Source organism: Macaca fascicularis, chromosome 1, assembly GCF_037993035.2.
Source record: "Macaca fascicularis isolate 582-1 chromosome 1, T2T-MFA8v1.1".
In the NCBI taxonomy this organism is placed as follows: domain Eukaryota; kingdom Metazoa; phylum Chordata; class Mammalia; order Primates; family Cercopithecidae; genus Macaca; species Macaca fascicularis.
This window is the reverse complement of record NC_088375.1, coordinates 117,857,699-117,881,954: the sequence shown is the minus strand read 5'-3', so window position 1 is coordinate 117,881,954 and position 24,256 is coordinate 117,857,699. Positions and strand designations below refer to the sequence as shown.

The 24,256-nt window shown below is 41.1% G+C and overlaps 2 protein-coding genes and 1 pseudogene across 3 annotated transcripts in view; all 3 read right to left on the bottom strand.

Moving 5' to 3' along the window:
* Positions 1-24,256, bottom strand: part of CD58 (CD58 molecule) — a 56,348-nt gene that overhangs the window by 1,295 nt on the left and 30,797 nt on the right. Inside the window, exons 3-5 of one of the 2 annotated variants that reach the window (XM_005542206.5) lie at positions 20,490-20,753; positions 6,087-6,164; positions 3,410-3,446 (exon numbers count right to left, since the gene is read on the bottom strand). In XM_005542206.5, the coding sequence (XP_005542263.3) occupies positions 3,410-3,446; positions 6,087-6,164; positions 20,490-20,753 (379 nt within the window). The remainder of the gene's footprint in view (positions 1-3,409; positions 3,447-6,086; positions 6,165-20,489; positions 20,754-24,256) is intronic. The other variant, XM_005542207.5, reaches the window with a different exon arrangement.
* Positions 15,489-15,738, bottom strand: LOC102123072 (large ribosomal subunit protein eL39). The gene has a single exon (XM_005542205.5). It carries the CDS (start codon positions 15,717-15,719, stop codon positions 15,564-15,566), a length of 156 nt encoding a protein of 51 aa, XP_005542262.3. The 5' UTR covers positions 15,720-15,738; the 3' UTR covers positions 15,489-15,563.
* LOC102123450 (nucleosome assembly protein 1-like 4 pseudogene) lies at positions 16,640-20,420 on the bottom strand (annotated as a pseudogene).

The following is a 24,256-nucleotide window of genomic DNA, read 5'->3' as shown; positions in this document are numbered from 1 at the left end:
AATTGCCTATGTTGAACTGCCGGGGTGGGAAGTGTGGTGTGGTCATTCCCCGTCAGATGTCTGCTTATCTACTCATCTGTCCTCTGTTGTTCCTAATTGGGTTTAGTTCTTCCTGGTCCTGCCCTCATGCAGCTGGGAAAATATCACATTTGTTCCTGGTTATGCTTGCCCCTTTCTCATCTCCTCCCCCGATCCCCTCCATCTCCACCATATATAGAACCTTTTAACATTTTAATTTAACTTAATTTTTTGGATGCCCAGGCTGGTCTCTAACTACTAGGCTCAAGAAATCCTCCCACTAACTCCTAAGCTCATGTAATCCTCCCACCTCAGCCTCCCAAGTAGCTGAGACTACAGGTGTGTGCTACCACACCCAGCTTCATAACCCTTTAGTAACTGAGCTTAGGGAATTCCCCCTGCTGCCACAGTGGGTTAAGTTTAAAATTGATTATTAAATAGGCAGTAAGCACACATGATGCAGAATTTGAATAGTAAATAAAAATATACCAAGAAAAGTAAGCTCTTCTCTCAATCTCAGCCCCAAATACTCGGGTCTCTCCCTAGAATGTCACCTTAGGGAGGTCAGTGTTACCTTTCTAGACTCCTCATTCCAAAGCAGTGCTTTTCATGCAAAATGTTCCTGCTCAAGAACCTACAATGGCTGCCTATTTCCATATCACTCCATTCTAAGGACCTCCTTGCAAATATTCAGTGTCTTTTGCCTCTACTTCAACTCGATACCAGGCAGGTCAACCTTACTATCAAATAAATCACAACAGATTTAATTCCCTCTCATGTATTTGCCTCTGCTGTTTATCCCACCTGGAAAGGCTTTTCTACTCCACTCTCATTCTGAAAATGTAGGTCACATCCTACCCCCTCCGAAGCTTTTCTGATTATTCTGGCCTCTTCAACTCCCCTGCATTGGTTGCTCAGCCCTCACCATCGTATCACACATTCTGCCTATCACCTGTGCTTCCTGCCTAAGTCCTTCTAAGAGTTTCTTACGCTCACGTGCATCCATTCTCTCTCCCTGGTGTGGCCACAAGCTTCTTGTGGGAGGAACCCTATTATATGCTTTCTCTGAATCCCACACAATGTCTAGCCTCGCTGGGTACTCTGACCCCACCCTATTAGCTCGCACAGTGCCTGGATTCGCCTAATCTCCAAAATGTTTGTTGTGATGAAAGGAACAGATGAAGGAATGAGTTCTGGAATGCCCACTGCCTTTCCCCATGGCCCTGGATGATGCCCCCCTACCCCCATCATTGGTGGTGGTGGCTTTGCCTCCCCCAACCACTCAGAGTTCCCCTCCACTGTAACCACCTAGATCTCAGCAGAGACCTGACTTGGCTCTTGCACTCTCACTGGGGCTCACGCATATTGTTCAGATCTGAAATGCCCTCCTCTGACCACAAGCCTGGAGGTCTCTACCTCTCCTGCCTCACCTCATCTCCAGCTACTTGGTTCCTCTCTGCCTGGCCTCCCGGCCCATCAACCCCTCATGGCCTTGGGTCCTCCCAGCTTGGGCCTGTGGCTGACTGAGCTGCCCCTTGGACTCCCTTGCCTCCACGCCTCCTGCCACAGCTTGTTTCTCCTGCGCTGTTCCACTTGGCAGCTGAGGAGAAAGGACACCTTGTGGCCCATCCATTGATCCCACCTCACCTAGGTCCTTGCTGCTGCTTAGCCATCCTCCCTTCATCCCTGCACTGACCACAGAAACTGACTCAACAAAACCAAAGGTCTTAACCCCTCGCCTACCTCCTTGTCTTTGCAACTTTAACATGTAGCCTCCTCCCTCAAGTCTCTAATGTGGGGGTACCCTGGCTCTGATCCTGGACTTTGCTTCCCCAGTCCTGCCTCCTCTGCTTTTTCCCATCACCCTAGGGCATCTGGTTTTTCTTTTTTAGTGACCTCAGGTGTTCATGGCATCAATTACTGTCCGGATGAAGAGGGGCCCCAATCTGTAACTCTAGCCTGAAACCCACATCTCCAATTCTGTACATGGACATCACTACCCAGGTAATACACCAGCACCCCAAAATCAACTTGTCAAAGCAAAAATTCACAATTTTCCTTCCCAAGCAAGATTCCTGTGTGACTCCTCTGGGACACTTGGTCCTGTCACTTTTATTTTTCTTGAAAAATAATAGTAACAATCATCATAATGGCTAACATTTATTGAACACTATTACGAGCCAGCCACTATTGTAAGCATTTTACTTATATTACTATATTTTGACACAGTTATTTCTGTTATTATCTATGCTATCATTGTCATTTCTATATTATCATTATGCCCATTTTCCACAGAAGACAACCAAAGCACTGAGAATTTAAGTGACTTGTCCAAGGCCTGTGAGAAATGGAGCTGGCATCTGAACCAGGGCGTTGGGCACCAGAGCCTACACTGCTAGATGACAGTTTTGCTAACAGGACCTCTGCTGTTTCTCTCAAACCTAGCTCTGCGTATTCAGTTCTGCCACCATCACCCCGACTCAGCCCCTCTTCTCTGCTTGGCTGGATTATTTCATTACTCTACTAACCAGTGTCCTCATCTCATCTCCTATTAATTCGTCCCATGCTTTGCCAGCAGAGTGATCTTACTAAAGCATAGTTCTGCTAGAAAACTCTGCGGTTCTCCCCAAATGACCCAAAGCCTCTCTCAAAGTCTCAGCCTGGCCCAACCTGCCGGCCCAGCACCATCTTTCTCTAACGCCTCAACACTCGCTGCTCCAAAGAGGATGGCTTGCTACTTCTTCTTCTGCCCTTCACACCCTGGGCCTTAACTCTTCCCCTCATCCCTCAACACCCGGCTCGTGCTTCTGCCTCCTGACCACCAGTGGGATCTGCTAGGAGGGGGCCTCCTGGAGCATCCTATGGCAGTTTACTAAACCAACATTGCTGCTAATTGTGTTTGTGTCCTATCTTTTATTTGCAACTACAAGCTCAGCTCTGACCCTGGCTCCTGAAGTGAACCCTATCCCTGATCCAACTTTTCCTGGAATGGGAGGTGGAGGGAGTGTATTGTAGTGCTTAACAGTATAACTCTCGGAGTCCAAAGACTTAGATTTAAATCCCAGCCCACCACTTATTAGAAATGTGGCCTTGATATCTCACTTGACTTCTACAAATCTCATGTGCACTGTCTCTAAGCAAGGGGTAGGATACTCCTCCTGCAAGGTTCATTGAGAGGGTTCCGGGAGATGACATGCAGAGAGTGGCTAGTGCAGTGCATGGTACACAGTTGGTACTTAATACACTATGGTTCGTATATCTGCTGATGTTACTTCTTATTACTGTACAAGGCAACCAACAGATGAGTAGAATCTGGCTTCCCAAGTAATGGGCATCTACAGCAGGGCTGCTGTTGTTCTGGCACACCGTGCACAGCCTGCAGGGTACTTACTTGCTTCTGTCTGGTTTTCTGCCACATTTCCGAGTACCTAAAAATGAATAAGTTGTCTTCTCAATTAAAGAACTGAAAAGAAAAGCTGAAATGTGGGGTTACTGACTGCCTATTAGAGGCCTAAATATGGAAAACTAAGCCAGAGCCCCATCACCCTGGGATTTCCTGCTATCCTGTATGCTTAAATCAACTTGGCTACAGAGCTGGTCCAAAGAGTTGTTCAAAATTGGTCAGAACATGATAGAAAACCAAATGCAAAAACTGTTGGCAAAATAGCTAATTTTACCTTATGCATAAGGCTGAAGATGCAGGGAAGGCTAGAATGGGTTGGACCAGTGCTGTCCAACAGAAATATAATGCAAGCCACATAAGCAATTTAAAATTTTTGGTAACCACATTACAAAGTAAGAAGAAAAAGGTAATTTTTAATATTTTATTTAACACAATCTGTCACAAATATAAAATTATTTCCACATGTACTCAATATAAACATTTTCTAATGAGATATTTTACATTCTTTCACACACGGTCTTAGAAACTTATTATTTTATACTCACAGCCCATGATAATTTGGACTCCCACATTTGAAGTGCTCCGTAGCCACATGTAGCTCATGGGTACTATTTCAGACATCAAGACAGTGCTCCCACACATGCATGCATTGCTTTCCTGCCCACAGTAGGCATTCGCCCTACCCTAGAAGTATGCTAGTGGTCCAGAGGCCTAGTCAACAGGGTTGACTAGAGCTTATAAAGTTGTCTGTCAACTACAACTAGGCAGCTGGAGCTGTTTCCATTCAACTCTTTCCTCTTCTGAAGGTTCCATGCCAAACATCTCACTGTTTCCCCAATTAATGACATTAAGGTTGCTTAAAGGTTGAGATGCTTGCTGAGTTTGTTTTTTGAGACAGAGTCTCACTCCATCACCCAGGCTGGAGTGCAGTGGCACAATCTCAGCTCACTGCAACCTCTGCCTCCCTCCCGCCTCAGTCTCCTGAATAGCTAGGAATACAGGCATGCACCCCCATGCCTGGCTAATTTTTGTATTTTTTTTGTAGAGATAGTGTTTCACCATGTTGTGCAGGCTAGTCGCAAACTCCTGGGCTCAAGTGATGCACCCACCTCAACCTCTCAATGTGCTGGGATTACAGGCATGAGCCACTATGCCTGGCCTCCATTTTTTTTTTTTTTTTTTTTTTTTAAGAACAAATTTTTTCAGATTATCTGGGGCTAACAGTACTGACCATGGGAGTAATTTTCTGTATATTGAATGACCTTTTTTTTTTTTTAAGTTAAATCCAATTGTTTTGAAGTTCTATGGAAACTCAGTGCCACCTCTCTTTGGCTCAGACATCCTGGGTTAGTCCTTTAATTGAGATCTACAACAACAATTAGATCTGAGTGGAAAATGATTTTGGATTCTAGGAACCAACCTGTTCAGGACATAATTAACTCTTATACTGCTATTTGGGGATTAAAATAGATTTTTTAAAAATCTGAGCTCCCAAAATATTTTATGCACCGGGTAATAGCTGAAAACTTTCTTCAGCTGATTGTTATAATACTGTTTAGTGGAGAGTCAACTGATTGATAATCTATTACTTAGGGATGGATTTTCATGGTATTTACAACTTATAATATGAAAATGTTCTTTTCAGGAAATTATATTTAGCACTGATATCCCAAAATAGTCTAGGTCTGCAATGACCAAGAAAACTTTCTGCAATGATAGGATTATTCCTTATCTGGGCTATCCAGTATGGTAGCCACTAGCCAGATGTAGGTATTGAATACTTGAAAGGTGGTTAGTGCAACTGAGGAATGAATCTTAAATTTAATGGTATTTCATTTTAAATTATATATTTAAATAATCACACATGGCTAATTGGCTACTATACTGAACAGTGCAGGTCTAGGGAAACTGAAACTAGTTTACAAACTTGATTCAAGACACAATGGGTCCTAGATGCTATCACTTGTAGAAAGTTTACTTTTTGGCATTCTCTGTCTGGTCTATTTCTTTTTGGTGAAGGCTGATATGGAAACTGCTTTGGCATCAAGAATATCTACTCTTCAGATTTACAGCCTGCTCTCTGTCTTTTGGGATTTGAGAGGGATTACTCATTACCAGGAATGAACAGGCTGGGAACAAATTCTCCAAGTCATCAGTTCTCCAAGCTGTGTGACTGGCCCAAGATCGCTGGGGGACTGAGAAAGGCTCAGGAAGTAATACAAGCGCAATTACTTGTATTACACAAGTCACTGCACTCAACCAAAACTCCTTTCCTACCTGGGAGCCCCATTCGTGGTATATGACATGAAAATTACAAAGGTGGCAGCCTAAAGAAGTCTTTAGCAAACTCCGACTTGAAGACCAGAAGTTTAACTATATTTTGAAGCAGATCACAGGTAAAAGGAGACTATGCAACAGGTCCAGGCTATGTTCCCAGGCCTGTAAAGCTCTCTGTGGCCCAAGGATTCATTCTACCTTGAGATAATGTAGGATCTTTGGAGGAACCTAGCATGCTCAGCAGTCCCACATAAGTAAAGCAAAAGAGCTTTTGTTTCTTTTCAAATATCTAAAATTTCAAACTTTATTTTCATCCTTAAACTATTTTCTGGCCTTTGGAAAACCAATGCAAGTTTGAAAATTATTTTGTTTTAAAAAACATACATACCACGCACACACAGTACAACACATGTTACAGTTAGTGCTAATGCTACAGGTATAAGTCCATATCTCTGTCTTGAATGACCTATAAAAAAAGAAAAGAAAAGAAATTCAACTAGTTGAACTGATCAAAATGGATCCTCATTATTTGCAGATTCCACCTTGCAATTTGCTTATTTGCTGAAATTTATTTGTAGTCCACAAATCAACACCCATAGCAGTCATTCTCAGACATAAGAACAGTGATGAAAACTTTTGAGTCACCCAATAAGCAGATTCCCAGCAGAGGTGGAAGAAAGTGAAGCTCTGCCTTCTTGTTTCAGTTCTTACGCTGTTAACAAGTGTCCTATTTGCAGTCTATTTAGTGCCATGATTTTGCATTTTTACGCTTTTTTGTTGGTGATTTCACTATTTTAAATGGTCCCAAAGTATAGTGTTGAAGTGCTGACAAGAGTTCCTAAGTGCAAGAAGGCTGCGATGTGCCTTGCAGAGAAAATAGGTGTATTAGATAAGCTTCACTTAGGCATGAGTTATAGTGCTGTTGGCTATGAGTTTAATGTTAATAAATCAACACTACATATTAAGGTTTATTTAAACAAAACACACATAAAACAAGGTTATAAACAGATCATTAACAAAAATGTTATGACTAGAGGCTTACAGGAACCTACCCCTGTATTTCCCGCAGGAACGTTACTTCAGTACTTGCTATTTCAGTGTTAACTTGACTCTGTAGAACTACTATGAATAACAAGATTCGACTATTTCTAAACAAACTTATATGCACAAGCTTGATACATTCCAGACCCTGTGTTATTTAATAAAAGAAGCAAATATTCCACTAGAAGGTTTGTTTCTGACCATTTCATATTGCCAGTGGAAGCAGAACTTGGCATTGTGTTTGGTAGGGCAATTCTGGCAGTTGTATATAATAAGCCTTAAAAATATTTATCATGAAGCATCTAGGCATTGTACTAAGTCATGTGCCTATAGTCTCACTAAGTCATTACAATGTTGGGCAAGTGCCTTAACCTCTCAGTGCCTCCATTTTCTCCTAGGGTAACTATACATGGGACTAATAAATATACTTATCTCATAGGGTAGTTGCACTTAAGAACAGCTGTTATATATTGTCATTAACCTATTGAGTAGATGTTACTGGTATCTCTATTAACATTTTGTGACTCTACAATTCCATTTCTAAGATGTCATCCTGGGGAAACTACCAATGGTGTGCCCTTCTTCTCCCCGTAAAAAGGCACAAAGATATTTACTGCAGCCTTACTTAGTATACCATAAGGCAAAAATAACCTAAGTTGTTTTCACAACAGCCCCTTGTTTTCACAAAAAACTGTGGTATGTTCACGAGGTAAACTCTATCCAGCTATTGAAAATCCAAAATCAGAGTACACAGTGCACTGCTAAAGGACTGGGGAGGGGTCACTAAGAGCAAATGTGACATGGATATGGGAAAGGAGGGGAAAGGAAGGGAGAGGAAGAAGAGAGAGAGAAAATGAATGAATAAATAAGAATAAGATCACACTTTCCTTTTATTAAGAACACAGGTGTGTTGGAACAAATAGGCAGTCACCTATTGGTCAGATTTGAGAAGAAACTGATAGGTGCCCCTGAACATCATTTTCCCTTCTTTAGTAGCAGAATTCAGATTTTCTTTGGCAATAATACTCCCCCAGTAGTGTTTGTATACTTTCCTCAGGTGGCATACAATGCCTGGTTGCTTTTCTTTTCATGATGTCAATGCCATTGAAGATCATTGTCTAGAGCCATAATTTCATCAAGGGTTTGTAGAGTGGTTTAGTCTATCATTCCTTCTTTACTAACTACAATCTTCACATAAAGATAAACTGCCCCCATCAACAATGTGGTTACTCTGAGGTTCAGTTTATAAAGGAAAAACAGTGTTTGATTCTTCTCTTTCTTTACCGTTTTTTCAAAATAATGAGTTAGCTCCCAAGCATTCTCTAGAGATGACCAATGAGTTTTTAAATTTGTTTTTAGTACCATTATGAACTCATGAACTGAGCACAATTGATGTGTTTCAATCTACTGAAGTTGTTATTCTTATTGATGTTCCAATTGTCTTATTTTTGGCCAGAGGGAACCTCTTCAGAGTGGCTCCTGAGTCCTGTTGGTACCATCATAGTAAGTCTTTTTGATAACTTTCTTGTTATGCGGTAAAACAAGATATTCAAGGCTTATTTTAATGCATTCCATGCGCCAGATATGGAATCAGCCAACTGTCCCAAAGGCCCTGGTTCATTTTCATGGGAAATGGTAATTAGATACCATAATCTGGGTGAAGGTGGCCAATCATCCTGGTTTTCCTGAAACTGAGGAGTTTCCTGGGATGTGAAATTTGGGTGCGGAAACTGGGAAGTCTGGGCACACCAGGTAACACTGGTCACTCAAATCTGGGTCCAAGAATCAAGAAGCATGCAAATTGCTATGAGATTGGCTCTTGTTTCTAGAACATTTCAAAGGACAGAACCAGGAAATACATGATTTTCTAAGAGACAAAATACATTGATGGGTCATGCTGGCATTATGTTGAACCCTATTCAGTTGCCAAGATTCAATGGTTTTTGACTAGAGAAACAGCAATTTCATATGGTTCAAATTAATACCTTTAAATAAATCCAGGGCTACAGTTTTTACTTAACCTAATCAATTTACAGCTGAATCTCCTTTCTTTCATGCCAAACATCCCAATATTCAATAACAACAATATAAATATTCACTTGCACTTTCCTGCAGTACATACTGAACAGTAACCAAATACCAGCATTACCACTAACTATATAATTACTTAAAACATTACAATTTTTTTCTTTGTAGTTCTTTTTATCCTTAGAATGCAGCCCCTTGAAATATGCACCCAAATTACTATGTTTTTAAAACACTTGGAATTGTTCCTCTAATTGGGGTTATTCCACAAACTTGATTCATGGCTTAGTACATTAGCTTCATTTGGCTTTAAATATTTTTGAGTTTCAGGTTCGCAAAAAAACTGAACAGAGGTTACAGAAAGTTTGCACATATACCCTGCCCCTACACATGCATAGCCTCCCCATTATCAACATCCCTCACCAGAGTGGCACATTTTTTAGAATTAATGAAACTACTCTGATACATCATTATCACTAAAAAATCCATACATTAGCATTCAGTTGTACATTCTGTGGGTTTGGACAAATGTATAACATCGTTACAGTATCATACAGAGTATTTTCACTGCCCCCAAACTCCTCTGTGTTCCACCTATTCATATTCCCTGCCAACCACTAATCTTTTTACAGTCTCCACAGTTTTGCCTTTTCCAGAATGTCATATAGGTAAAATTACATAGCATGTAGTCTGTTCAGATTGGATTCTTTGACTTAGTAATATGAATTTAAGTTTCCTTCATGTCTTTTCATGACTTGATAGTTCTTTTCAGTGCTGAATAATATTCTACTGTCTGTTTGTGCCACAGTTTGTTTGTCTATTCATTTCCCGAAGGACATCTTGGTTGCTTCCAAGTTTTGGCAATTATTAATAAAGATGCTATAACCATCCGTGTGCGGGTTTTTATGTCAACATAAGTTTTTTTTTAATGCCTTTGGGTAAATAGAAAGAAGCATGACTGTTGTGCTGAATGGTAAGAGTATGTACAGTTTTATAAGAAACTGCCAAACTGTCTTCCAAAGTGGCTGTACCATTTTGCATTCCCACTTGCAATGAATAAGAGTTGCTCCACGTTCTCACCAGCATTTGGTGCTGTCAGTTGCTCCACGTTCTCACCGGCATTTGGTGCTGTCCAGATTTTGGTAGGCATGAAGTGGTATTTCATTGTTGTCTTAGTTTCCATTTTCCTGATGCCTGTTGACATAGGACATGCCCAGCTAATTTTTGTAATTTTAGTAGAAATGGGGTTTCCCCATGTTGGCCAGACTAGTCTTGAACTCCTGACCTCAGGTGATTCACCTGCCTCAGCCTCCCAAAGTGCTGGGATTACAGGTGTAAGCCACTGCGCCCAGCCCAGGAATATCTTTTTATATCCCTACTTGCTCTCTGTATATCTTCTTTGGAGAGGTGTCTGATGAGGTCTTTCACTCATTTTTTGTTTGTTTGTTTTGTTTTTTTTTTTTTTTTTGAGACGGAGTCTTGCTGTGCCCCAGGCTGGAGTGCAGTGGCGCACGATCTCGGCTCACTGCAAGCTCCACCCCGCCGGTTTCACGCCCTTCTCCTGCCTCAGCCTCCCAAGTAGCTGGGACTACAGGCGCCCGCCACCTCACCCGGCTAATTTTCTTGTATTTTTAGTAGAGACAGGGTTTCACGGGGTTAGCCAGGATGGTCTCGATCTCCTGACCTCGTGATCCGCCCATCTCGGCCTCCCAAAGTGCTGGGATTACAGGCTTGAGCCACCGCGCCCGGCCTTTCACTCATTTTTTAATTGGGTTGTTTGTGTTTTTCTTGTTGAGTTTTAAGAGTTTTTTTTTGTATACTTTGGATAATAGTCTTTTATCAGATGTGTCTTTTGCAAATATTTTCTCCCAGTCTGTGGCTTGGCTTCTAATTCTCTTAAAATTGTCTTTCACAGAGCAATGTTTTTAATTTTAATGAAGTACAGCTTACCAATTACTTCTTTCATGAATCATGTCTTTGGTATTGCAGCTAAAAAGTCATCACCATATTCAAAGTTATCTAGGTTTTCTCTTATGTTTTAGGAGTCTTATGGTTTTATATTTTACATTTAGATGTATGGTCCATTTTGAGTACAATTTTGTGAAGGGCATAAGGTCTGTGCTTAGATTCATTTTTTTTGCATGTGGATGTCCAATTGTTACAGCACTATTTGTTGAAAAGATCATCTTTTCTCCGTTGTGTTGCCTTTGCTCCTCTGTCAAAGATCAGTTGACCATATTTATGTTGGTCTATTTCTGGGCTCTCTATTCCGATTCACTGATCTATTTGTCTTTTATTTTTCCACCAATACCACACTATGTTGACTAGTGTAGCTTTATAGTAAGTCTTGAAGTTGAGGAGTATCAGTTCTCCAATTTTGTTCTCCTTCAATATTTTGCTGGCTATTCTGGTCTTTTGTCTGTCCATTTAACTTTAAAATCAGTTTGTTGATATCCACAAATGACTTCTGATATTTTGCTTGGGATTGCACTGAATTTATAGAGCCAATTGGAAATAACCGACATCTTCACAATAAGGAGTCTTCCTATCTATGAACATAGAATATCTCTCCATTTATTTTGTTCTTTGATTTTGTTCATCAGTTTTGTTGATTTTCTCATATAAATGTGGTATGTATTTTGCTAGACTTGTACCTAAGTATTGAATTTTTGGGGTGCTAAGGTAAATGGTGTTCTGTTTTAAACTTCAAATTCCACTTGTTCATTGCTGTTATATAGAAAAGTGATTGACTTTTGTATATTAACTTTGTATCCTACAACCTTGTTAGAGTTTTTTATTAGTTCCAGAAGGCTTTTTGTCAATTCCTTTGGATTATATACATAGATATTCATGTCATCTGAGAACCAAAACAAGTTTCTTTCTTTCTTCTCATCTGTATAAATTTTATTTCCTTTTCTTGTCTTATGGCATTAGTTAGTGCTTATAATACAATATTAAAAAGGAGTGGTGAGAAGAACATTCTTTCCTTGTTCCTGGTCTTAGTGGGAAAGCTTCAAGTTTCTCACCATTACAGATGATGTTAGCTGCAGGGTTTTTTGTAGGCATTTGTTAACAAATTGAAAAAGTTTCCCCTCTATTCCTAGTTTACTGAGAGTTTTTATCATAAATTGATGTTGGATTTTGTCAAATGCTTTTTCTGTATCTATTGGTATGATAATGTGATTTTTCCTTCATAGTCTGTCAATGTGATGGATTAACTGATTTTCATATGTTGAACCTGCCTTGCATACCTGAGATAAATACCACTTAGTCATGATGTATAATTCTTTCTATATACTGTTGGATCCAATTTGCTAATATTTTAAGATTTCTACATGTATGTTCACGAGAAATATTTGTCTTAATTTTCTTTTCTTGTATTGTTATTTGGTTTTAGCACAAGAATAATGCTGGCCTCACAAAATGAGTTGGAAAGTATGCCCTCTTCTTCTATCTTCTAAAATAGATTATAGAGAATTGATATTTCTTCCTTAAATATCTGGTAGAATTCACCAGTGAACCCATCTGAACCTGGTGCTTTCTGTTTTGAAAGATTATTAATTATTGATTTGATTTCTTTAAAATACCAGGCTCAAGTGATCCTCCCACCTCAGTCTCCCAAGTAGCGAGGACTACAGACACATGCCACAACACCTCAGTAATCTTTTAATTTTTAGTAGAGATAGGGTCTCCCTCTGTTGCCCAGGCTGGTCTCAAACTCTCAGCCTCAAGCAATCCTCCTGTCTTGGCCTCACAAAGTGTTGGGACTATAGGCATAAGCCACTGCATGCAGCCTTCTTTCTCAATTTTTAAAAGCAGAGTGCACATTCTTAATCACTATTCTTCCTGGTGGAAAGTCACAAAAGTCACAAGAGACCAACTTAAATCAGTCCAAAAATTCTCCTACTTCTGTTTCTGCCTGTTACATTTCATCTGGTTCAAACTTTGTTCAAATATTCTTAACATTCTTCATTTCAGTCTACATAATATTATTTCCTATGCTGCATTTCTTTCCTTCTTCTCCTTTTTCCTACTTCTCCATATTTTTGTGTTTCTATGATGAATTTTTCCAATTTCTCCCATTTTTTTTAAGGAGTAAGATCAAAGGGTGTTTTTTTGAGGCTCTACCTGCAGGGTCCTTCAGTGACTTACTGCCTACAGGTAACATAATGTCCACCCCAGCTATGAAAAAAAAATCATCTAGTTGAACTCAGAAAAATGTTTGTTCTACATAACTTCAGGTCGAAGCTGAGCAATGTTTCTTTTATGTTCTTGGTCCATAAATGTGGACAACAGTTGGAAACTGGTACTCTAGAGAATATCCTCTTGCCTACTCCTTCAAAAAATATGCACTTTCCCTGGGCTCCTGATTACAGTTCTGTGTCAATGTGGAGGGTGTTACAATGACCCTACTTCTTCCCAGCAGTTATCTAAAAGAGAATGATGAAGTCCACTTGGTTTCTTTATCTGGAAATAACCTTTGACTCTCAAAGGTACTCAGATTTTCTTTTCCTCTTTCACAGCCAGATATATAACTGGCCTATTGGACTATCCCTCTTCTTACTTAAAGCCCAGGAATCTGGTTCCTACCCTCATCTATTCACAAGGTCTGTCAACAATGACCTCCAAAGTGCAAATCCACAACCTCTTCTACATTGTCCTCCTTAAACCATTGGTTGTATATAACGTTATACCAAATGTCCTGTCTCTTGAAACTCTTCCTGTATCCTGAATAACAACTACCAGTTTTATGGTGACTAACCATCATCAATACCCTTTCCCACATGCTATTTTATTTAATTTCCTCAGCCCTTGTAAAGTAAGTGTTATTATGCCCCACATTCACACTGCCAGTAAGCAATGAAATCAGGTCTAGGACCCAGGTTTTCTCACTCCCAATCCCACGTTCTCTTCTATCCAGAATTTTCTACTGCCCTCAACTTCTCAATTTTCTAATCTGTGTAAGTCCGTCTATATTCACATGCTGCCATAAACCAGCTTTCTAACCTTGAGGTTTCTGAAAATCTGTAGCATGGGCATAAAACCTCCATGCTATCCACTCTGACCACAGATAAGGAGATAAGGAGGAGCAAACTGTAGGAGCATGACACAAAGGCAATAAATCATTGCTCACTAGCTTTCTTTCCATCTCCCAATGCCTTGGAGCTGCAATTTTCAAATGGTTTATCAATGGAAGTAAATTCCAATTCCAGATTATAATTCTACATCTTTGAGTTATCTTCTTACTTTCACTTACCAATACAGTGGGGAAGACACAGTGCTTTGAGTTCAGATGGAGTTGAATGTCAAATCCTGGCTTTGCTCTTAATAAATGTGTATATTTGGTCAAGTTATTTAGTCTCACTGTGCCTCAGATACCTCCTTTATAAATACCCACACCATTGGTTTGTTGTGTGGATTAAATGTGACACATTTATGTAAATCATTTACAGGAGTTTGTTGTGGAGGAGGCCTTCAGTAAATATTAGTTTATTCCCTCAATACAATAGGAGGTGGACAAGAACTCCACCGTCAATCTTAACTATCTCTAAAATTCTCCTTTAGATTGTGTTTAACTAGTTAATAACCCCATCACCCCATTTCTGGGTTGCAGTGATGGTATGACAGCAGATGTAATGGCTAAAATGACCACAAACCACAAAAAGGTCCTATTAGACAAAATGTTACAAGAAACATGAGAAAATGAGATTTAAGATCAAGTAACATTTGACCAATATCTACTATGTATATCTACATGGTATAGGTTTCTCTAGCTCACTCCTATGAATAAATCAAAGAAAACTTTAAACTTTGACTTGAGATGTATAGTCAGGATGGTATCATACAAAAACACTCTAGAATTCAAAGACCTAAATTTTAATTCTATCTCCAATACTTAAATGACCTTGGGCAAGTCACCCCACCTGGTTCAACCTGTCTCCTCATTCTTTTTTTTCTTTTTTGAGACGGAGTCTTGCTCTATCACCCAGGCTGGAGTGCAGTGGCGCCATCTCAGCTTACTGCCAGCTCCACCTCCCGGGTTCACACCATTCTCCTGCCTCAGCCTCCTGAGTAGCTGGGACTACAGGTGCCTGCCACCATGCCCGACTAATTTTTTGTATTTTTAGTAGAGATGGGGTTTCACCGTGTTAGCTAGGATGGTCTCGATCTCCTGACCTCATGATTCGCCTGCCTCAGCCCCCCACAGTGCTGGGATTACAGGTGTGAACCATCATGCCTGGCCACCTGTCTCCTCCTTCTTAAAAGGTAAGTAGCAACCGTCTGGCCAATCTAAAATGACAGTGGTGAGGAGGAAATGAGGCATTTATTTGAAGGGTTTGCTAAAGAAGAGCAGGCTAGTCAATGTGAGTTAGTTTGCTTCACTGCCAAAACATTGGAAAGTTTAGATGAGAAATCAAAACCTGAAAAAGTAAGATCTAGTATTTAACTGTTATACTTTCACGGATTTATATCTGTTATGATGCATGTGGTTCCACACAAAAGCATTCAAAAATCATCACAGGGAAAAAAAAAAAAAAAGATCCTAGACTGTTATTGTTCAAAAGAACCATTAAGATCATTAAGTTCAGTTCCTGGTTTGTACTTTTTTTTTTTTTTTTTTAAATGAAAGGCCTCACATATTTATTACTGAACCCAGCCAACCAACGCATTCATAATAGATTCAGAGAGGAAAATACGTCGAACTCTCCAGAGAGTGGTGACATTTTCAGTTTGATACGGTAATGTGATCGTGACCTTCAGACAGCACAAATATATGTGCCATCTCATGTGCAATTCCTTATAGACCCAGCTTGGTTCTTCTCCAATGTCTCCTTTTGGAGTTGTACCTTATTTTATTTCCAGTTTTCATCCGAATCCACTGGGGAATGGGACGATTTTGCTTTTGTTTCTTGGCCAGGAATCGCTTAATCCTGAAAGTCTTGTGAGAAGACATGGCGAGAAGTGGAGGCAAGAATATACCACGATGGCGGAGAAAGGAAAAGAGGGGGCCCTGGTTTGTATTTTAAAAGGAGAAGGTCCTCCAACATGTGGTTAACAGAAACCAGGGTCAGAAGCCCAGATGTATGTCTCAGATGTCAACACTACTCCAGGATTTAAACCTAAGACCTATCAAGCAACATTCCTCAAACTTTCAAAATCTATTTTATATATGTGAACTATCAATTTGGAAGAAAATGTAAAAGAAGGATGGATGAATCACCATTATTTAATAATTAAAATAATTTTTTCAAATTAATAGTACTTATTTCAAATCAATAAGAGGAATATTATTCCCTCTTATGATCTTTTACTAGACTATCTACAAGGAAAGTAACCTTACTTTCAGTAAGAGTAATCTTACTTTGTGTCTTCAACTCTAATGGCAAACATAAAGTTAAAACTAGTACCAGGGCAAAATCTTTAAAAATCCCCTAAAATATTCCATGTAATTCTGTAGAGGGATCTTACTCAGAAATTATTTCCTTCAAGTATTTTGTCTCTTGGAACACTTAAAATTTTTCAAGATTTCAACTTGCTTGCTCTGTCTATATGTGGTCATCTTCTTCCTCCTTGTCAGTTAGATGCAGCATACATATACCAAAAGGCAAAAGCGTACTGGTTTTATTTTTTGTTCCCATTATAAAGCAACTATCTGCTTTTACAACAAATCGCATTTCCATATTGTATGCCTTAGGTATTATGTAACACTCAAAAGGTAGAATTAATAAAGGAGTGTTTGCTGCAAGCTTAACTATTATAACTTTGCAGCTTGTTTTAAAAACTTCTTGCAATTGTGTGACTTGTACAAACAGAGTGACACTTCTGTGGGTTTGATCTTTTCTCTGTCAGTTATAAATTGGAACTCATTTGCACTTTTTCTTTTTTTTCTCCATGTTTCATAACTTTAATAGAATATTCTAACTATTACGTACAAATTGAAAACACTGTATTCAGTTATAAATGTGTTCTAAGGTTAGGCTGAGCACTCTCTACAGGCCTGGTCAGTGCGGACACGGCCATCCCAGGCTGCCGGAGAGCACTGTCACCCACTTGGAAACCCCACTCACCAGCCACCAAGCAGTCACACCAAACCCGGACCTTCAGACAGGATGAATGGTAGGGCCCAGCAAGGGGGCTACTGAGAAAGCAGGACTTGACGCTCATATGCTCAAATGAAACGCAGGACTTCCCAGCCCAGCCCCTCACTGGAGAAGATCGCCGAATCCCGGCTCCTGCAGCAGGGCGGTGCCTATGTCACGAGGACAGGCTCGTGTCTTCAGCCCTGGTGGCACGAAGCAGTGTTTCTTCTGCACAGCCCTTGCCCCTGCTAAGAAGTGGCACATCTTCCTGCTCAGGTCACCAGGGTGGTTCAGAAATGGCAAGGACGAGCGACAGCAAAAGGCCACAGTCCTCCCAGGCAAGAAGGGATAAACAAATATGAAGTGACCTATGGCAGCTCTCGCCTGAGGTGGTGTGCCACAACCCTGACCCAACCCTAAAAGAAGAAAATCAAGAAGCAATATCCTAAGGAGAACAGGGCCCTACTCTACACAGCCCTTTTGAGATGATTAGCATACAGCTGGTGATGCAGGCTGCACACTCGGCAGATTAAGCGGCTGGAAACAGCAAGTGGGTTTCTTCAAATGAAAGGGAAGAATTCAGTCCAACTGCAGGAGCGGTAGGAGAGGTTCTAGATCCCTGGAACCTCATCACCAGACCTCGGCCCTTTTTACCAAGTGACCCCCACCCCACCCCACCCCAACGTGGTCTATGGAGCCCTCCCCCAGGGAAAGGCCCAGGCAAGTCCAGAGCTACAGGCACCAAGGCTGCAGAGGGTACTGGACGAAACCTCCTATTTCTGAAATGCATTTCAGTTGCCACTGTACAAGTTAAGCAAAACAATAAGGAAAAAAGAAAAGTGAAAGTGAAAATCACGCACTTGAAAACGAACTAGATGGAGTAAGCGCTGTCGACGGGATTGTGCCGCATGCGGCGAAGACTGAGGCCTCCCCTACAGGCCCGGAGTCCCGACAGCCGGTCTGCCAGGCGCCCACCTCCACTTCGTACTGCTGCTTGCATTCCGCCAGCTGGCTGGGTTCCTTGTTGGGGTTAATTTCCGCATCATCCTCATCTTCTCCCTCCTCGTCACCTTCTAATTCCTCCTCTTCTTCTTCACCTTCGTCAAAATTGTCATCGTCCTCATAGCACAGCCCATGGGAAAAGTGTCCAATTTAGACTATCCGCTCATGGAAAAAGAGTCCAATTTCCAAATCAGAGGCTAATACGAATTCAGAATCTTTATCCAGTGATTCTCTATCCCCAGACGCTTTCAGTGGATTGAATAAGTTGAAAAATGACTCACTGGATACTTGTTTAGTAATTGTTCTAACAGTGCCTCGACCCTTATGCTTCTGCTTTTTCTTGATGGTTTTGACAGTAACATTCTTTCCTTTCTTCCAGTCAATAGTACACACCCGTCACAGTCCATGATCTCAGGACCTGCAAATGAAAATGGATCAGCCTTATCTGGTTCTGATTTCATCTTGCAGGTTTTCCTCAGGACTGAGTTAGTAAAGTAGTCGTTGGGTTCAAAGTGGAACTCTAATATAAAAGACATAGGCTGTCCAGGGTCAGAAAACTTCACTTTAATATCCTGCAGGTGTTTCAAGATTGGTTCATCATACTCCTGGACTAATTCTAAAGATGGTAAACCAGAACTCTGGAATTCCTTTGGGATTTGGCTCTTCAGCTGTTGCTGCTGCTTTTTCTGTTATGACTACTTTATTTTTTTCACGTCTCCAGCCAATGTCTCCTCCTCTTCATTTTCACTGTGCCATTCTGATTCCATATCAGATGTTGGTTCAACATCACCGGTGATAAATTCTTTTCTCTTGATAAAGAGAGGCTGGTATAATGCTGTGTACTTTCTTCCCAAGTCATGAACTTCTTCATAGAACTTGGCTTCTATATGAGCGCATCTCACCTGAATTTGTTTCAATGCATTAATTCTTCTTTTTACTGCTTTAGGTAAAGTTTCCATGTAGCTGGAAGGGGTGTGAGGGGCATTGTCAAGTCGCTCCTGTAAAGCTGCCACAACTCCAGGATTCTGCATCATCTGATCCATGAGCTTTTCCGTATTACTTGCATTTTTAGCAGCTTCCACGGAATCTGAAGGAATCCCATCTGAAAAACTGTTATCTGCCATCTGAATGTTTTTATCCCCTTGTCTGGTAAACCAAGTCCCGTGAGTAACTAGGCTAAGGCCACTCAGGCCTGTCCTCGGGGAGTGCACGCCGCCCATCTCGCTCGCACCGCACAGCTCCCAACAGCTAAGAAGTCATGCCAAGGACTTTCTTCCCAGTCAGACATGCCCTCGGCCACAGGAAACTTAAAATCGAAACCCCAGTTAGCCCAGCCTGACCCCACAGAGGCTCACGATGACCACTGCCCTACGGAAAAACTGAAATTCCTAAACATCTAATAAAGAGGTCCTGGACGTCTCCAACTAAAAAACGAGAAGCCTGAACGCTCCTCCCGGCATGCCGCTAGGGCCGCGGGGTACACGGGGCTGGCCAAGCTAGCGGGCTCACTGCAGTCTACGCCTCCTCCGCTGGGCCGCCGCCGTGGAAGCCGCCCGCAATGCAGAACAAAGCGCCTTGACCTTCAGGACGGTGGGCGGCAGGGCGGGCCGCGCCAGGTGCTGGGAGGGACCGCCCGCCCTGGCCCCCGCCCCAGGCTCCAGGCCCCAAGCCCCAGGCCCGCAGTTGCGGCTGCCGCTGTCCGCCCTGACGAGGACGTCCACTTTTTCTTCTTGAAAAATGTCTTTCCCAAAAGTTACTCTGCTTTGTCTGAAAATAACATAACTTTAATGGCTTTAAGTTATTCTTTGAAAGGGTTCGGAAAAGACAATAAACGGGAGACTTAGAGTGGCTCACCAGTTAAAATCCAAGTTTCTTATATTTCTTGTATTTGCTAATTTCCCTTATCTGTTTCAGCTGCTTGTTCAGAAAAATTTCATTCATAGACTCACCTTATCCCAGCCCTAGAGACCCATATTCTCTATTTGCCCTGGAATCCTGTTCACTATTTACAATTATATTATTCTGAATAACAATATTTACTATTTTCATCTTTTCTTTTATATTTTAATAAACCACTTTCAAGTCACTGACCTTTTTGTTTGTTAAACTGGGGATATAATGTAAAAAACATAATAAAAATTGCAAATGTAAATAATACTAAAACAACATTAGAAAATCATAGCCAAGACAGATTGTCGTGATATTAACTTAGTGTTAAGCCTAAGGAAACAGATCAAATGCATGTTCCTGTAGTAGATATGTAACCTTTGAGAACATAATGATTATTAACAATATTACAAAGCAGCACTGTGAATAGTTAAAACCATGGGCTCTAGAGCCAGACAGCCTCTACTCAAAGCCAGGTTCTGCCACTTACTAGCTGTTACCTTGGGCAAACAACTTAAACTCTCTCTCTGTTGGTTTCTCACCAGGAAATAGGGATAAGTGAAGATTGAATTAATTAACATATGTATTAGAATGGTGCTCAACACAGAAAGTGCTAAATAATGTTAGCTTTATATCTATAATGGGGTTTCTGTTAAAAATTGTAACTTGTTTTACATTTCAAAATTGTGAACCTTAGGTTAGTCACCACATCTGTGGTTTGAAAGCCTCCATGACACATTTAGTTATTTACTCACCACTGCTTGGGATACAGGTTTCCGGAATGATTGATGATGTTCTTTTAAATAATGGATTGCTAGCAGTACACTGTACTTTTTGTGGAAGATCATTTTCCATCTTAAAATATATATGGGTTGAGTTGTGTTTACATTGCTCCAAAGGACAATCCCATGAGTACGTGTTAAGTTGTGGATGAGTGTTGTAATGCTCCGGTATCATGCACTGGACTTCAATGCTTCCATTAGTCAATGCACAAGTTAGTGTAGGAGATGGAAGAGGCTCTGGAAAAAAAAAAGTGTAATATTTAGTACAGAAAATAGTAATATTTAGACTCATCATCTGCAAATTTATGAAGAGCTCCCAACTTCCTTATGAGCTTGAAAGGATGAGCAGACAAACTCCTTGAGCATCAAGGACTGAGAATTCTTTCTTTTGCTAGGTCAGACCTACCTGTTCAAATTTAACAGAATAAATTCAGACCCTTACATGGTTTTGCTCTGGGTCCCCACCCAAATCTCATCTTGAATTGTAATCCCCATGTGTCAAGGGAAGGACCTGGTGGGAGGTGATTGTACCATGGGGGGTGGTTTCCCCATGCTATTCTCATGATAGAGAGTGAGTTCTCATGACATCTGTTGGTTTAAAAGTGTGTGGCAGTTCTCTCTCTCTCTCCTGCTGCCTTGTGAAAAAAATGCTTGCTTCTCCTTCGCCTTCCGCTGTGATTGTAAGTTTCCTGAGGCCTCCCCAGCCATATGGAACTGTGAGTCCATCAAACCTCTTTTCTTTATAAATTACCCAGTCTCAGATAGATCTTTATAGCAGTGTGAAAACAGACCAGTACAGGCCCCAAATCCCTTATCCTCAATTCTGAAATCAAAAAATCTCTGAAGCCAAAAGAGTCTTCACAAGTTGGTAGCAAAATCATTAAGCTGCAAATCCTGACCTGACCTGAATTAACACAAGGATTTATAGTCTTTATTTTCTCACTTACTTCAAATATTCATTATCGTTTCACCACAAAAATATTCCTGTGCTTGGCAGGACACAGTGGCTCATGGCTATACATACTCCCAGCACTTTGGGAGGCTGAGGCAGCAGGATGGCTTGAGGTCAAGAGTTCAAGACCAGCCTGGGCAACATAGCAAGACCCTGTCTTTATAAAAAGTTTAAAGATCAGCCAGCAATGATGGCTCCTGCCTATAGTCTCAGGTACTTGAGACTACTTGAACCAAGGAGTCTGAAGCTACAGTGAGTTATGATTGTGCTAATTCACTCTAGCTCACTGCACACACTGGGCTATGACTGTATCAGACTGAGACCTCTAAATATATAGGAATGAAATAAATACTTGTTCCTATGCTTGACCCACAGGGTGCTCCCCATAATTAAGTGGGGTTTTTAATATGCAGAGGAAATATCTTGTATTACCTTTCCAAAATGTAAAAAAGAAATTTTAATTCCATAACACATCTGACTCAAAGCATTTTGTGAAAGGTGGAGCTACACAGAGCCTTGTCAGGCCCTGACTATTGGTTGGGTTGGCCCTATTAATAGGCAGCGCCGGGTGCAGCATGTGTCACAGACCTGCCAGTCCAGAGGCCTCACTCCCACCCTTCCTCTAAGAAGCGCCTCCTATTGGCTAAGGCAGCGTGGATCTATGAGTTAAGACACTAACATGTCACATTCTGCCATTGTTGCCCTTTAAAAGCCTCAAGGCTAATTACTTTGTCCTACTGGTCCTTTATTTGTTAATTTATATGCCTTCTTGCATTTCAGCTACCCTCCAGCAATTAATCATAAGAGGCTTGAGGAAACATGCAAAAACATATGTAATATACAACAATGGTCATGGTAGCACTAGGATAATAAAGTATTGATACATTATAAACATCTATTAGAAGAGCATCTAAGTAAATTTAGGTTCACCAAGATAATGGAATACTATGTTGTCATTTAAAATGATGTTTTATAATATAAAACAAGTTAATAGCTTATGCTTCAATTATAATCTGAAAAATAAAAGTGTTTAATGGTTCCCCCATCTTCTCCTCCTCCTGAATTCCTTCTCGCTCAGTTAAATAATGTACCCAGCTGCCTTGGTAGAAACCAGAGGCACACACTGACTTCCCTTTCTACTTGGGGCTTCCTAGCTTTTAAGTTTAATCTAGCTCACATAAGTCCTTACATACTTCCTTAAGATTTTCTTAAATTAAAAAGACTTTTAATCATCTTTTAAGCAGTGGAATTTCTCTGAATTAAATCTTCAGTGCAATCCAGTCCAATGGATAAGAAGTTGCTCTAGTTGACTCAAAATTGAAAGCCTAGAGCCCTGCTCCCCTAACTTCCTGTGGTCCCTTTTGCCAACCCCACCCAATAGCAGCCCTCAGGGGACTTCCAAGGAACATGCATCCCCAGAATAGTTCAAAAATGCCTGTTCTCAGTATTTCATATACTTATGCCTGCCTCTGTAACTAGGCTGGGCATTTCTCAGTGGCAGAAAACCAAGCTTTCTACTTCCTTAGAAATGGTCCTTTGAGGCCGGGCGTGGTGGCTCAAGCCTGTAATCCCAGCACTTTGGGAGGCCGAGGCGGGTGGATCACGAGGTCAGGAGATCGAGACCATCCTGGCTAACATGGTGAAACCCCGTCTCTACTAAAAATACAAAAAAAAAAACTAGCCGGGCGTGGTGGCGGGCGCCTGTAGTCCCAGCTACTCGGAGGCTGAGGCAGGAGAATGGCGTGAACCCGGGAGGCGGAGCTTGCAGTGAGCCGAGATCGCGCCACTGCACTCCAGCCTGGGTGACACAGCGCGAGACTCCGTCTCAAAAAAAAAAAAAAAAAAAGAAATGGTCCTTTGAAGCATTTCTCAAATTTTAAGGTGCATAAGAATCACCAAGGGTGCTTGTTAAAAATACAGATTCCTGAGCCCCACCATCCCAGGTACGTCTGATGTGTGTGCCCTATTCGTTCTGTTACAGATTCTAATGTATTGATCTAGCTCTGCCAATGTCTAGTCTTTCATCCAGCACTTTCTGAACTGAACAGAGGTGCATCATCAGCCCCAGAGACTGTGCATCTTTGGAGGACAAAGACTAGGTATGCCTCACCTTTCAACCACGGCACCTGACATAACGCAAGGCACACAGATGGCTCCTCACAAGTAGTACTGGACAGATGGGGAGACAGATGGATAGAAGGATAGATTCAGAGAGACAGTCTTCAAACAAAATGTAAATTCTTCTACCAGCTACCGCCAAAGAGGTACAGTATGGTGTTTAGCATGGACTCAGAAGCCCAACTGCTTGAATTCATATCCCAGCTTCATGACAGCTAAGAGCCATTTGACATTGGACAAGTTACTTAAATCACCTGTGTCTAGGTTTCCTCCTTTCTACAAGGACACAAATAGCACTTACTCTATTAGACTGTAATGAGATTAAATGAGTTAATACAGATAATAATCAATATGTGAATTAACATGTAGTGCCTGCACAGAGTAAGTAGTTAACAAATGCTAGCTGTAATAGAGCACATGGCCATTGGCTGTGAGTTTCCAACTCCAGGAAGCCAAGGCTCCCCAGAGGGTATATGTGATATGATGAGAAGAGTCACTGACTGGGAGTTGGGACATTTGATCAAACCTTAGCCTTGGCCTGCTATGTGACCTGGGACCACAGTCCTTTTAGGAGCTGGAAGTTTTAAGAAAGCATCCATCCAGGTCTCTTGTTCTACAAACAGAGAAACGGACGCCTAAATTGTCTTATTTTCATCTGTGAAAGGGAATG

Coding starts and splice junctions, on each gene's coding strand:
- LOC102123072 (XM_005542205.5), bottom strand. CDS start 15,719: ATGTCTTCTCACAAGACTTTCAGGATTAAGCGATTCCTGGCCAAGAAA.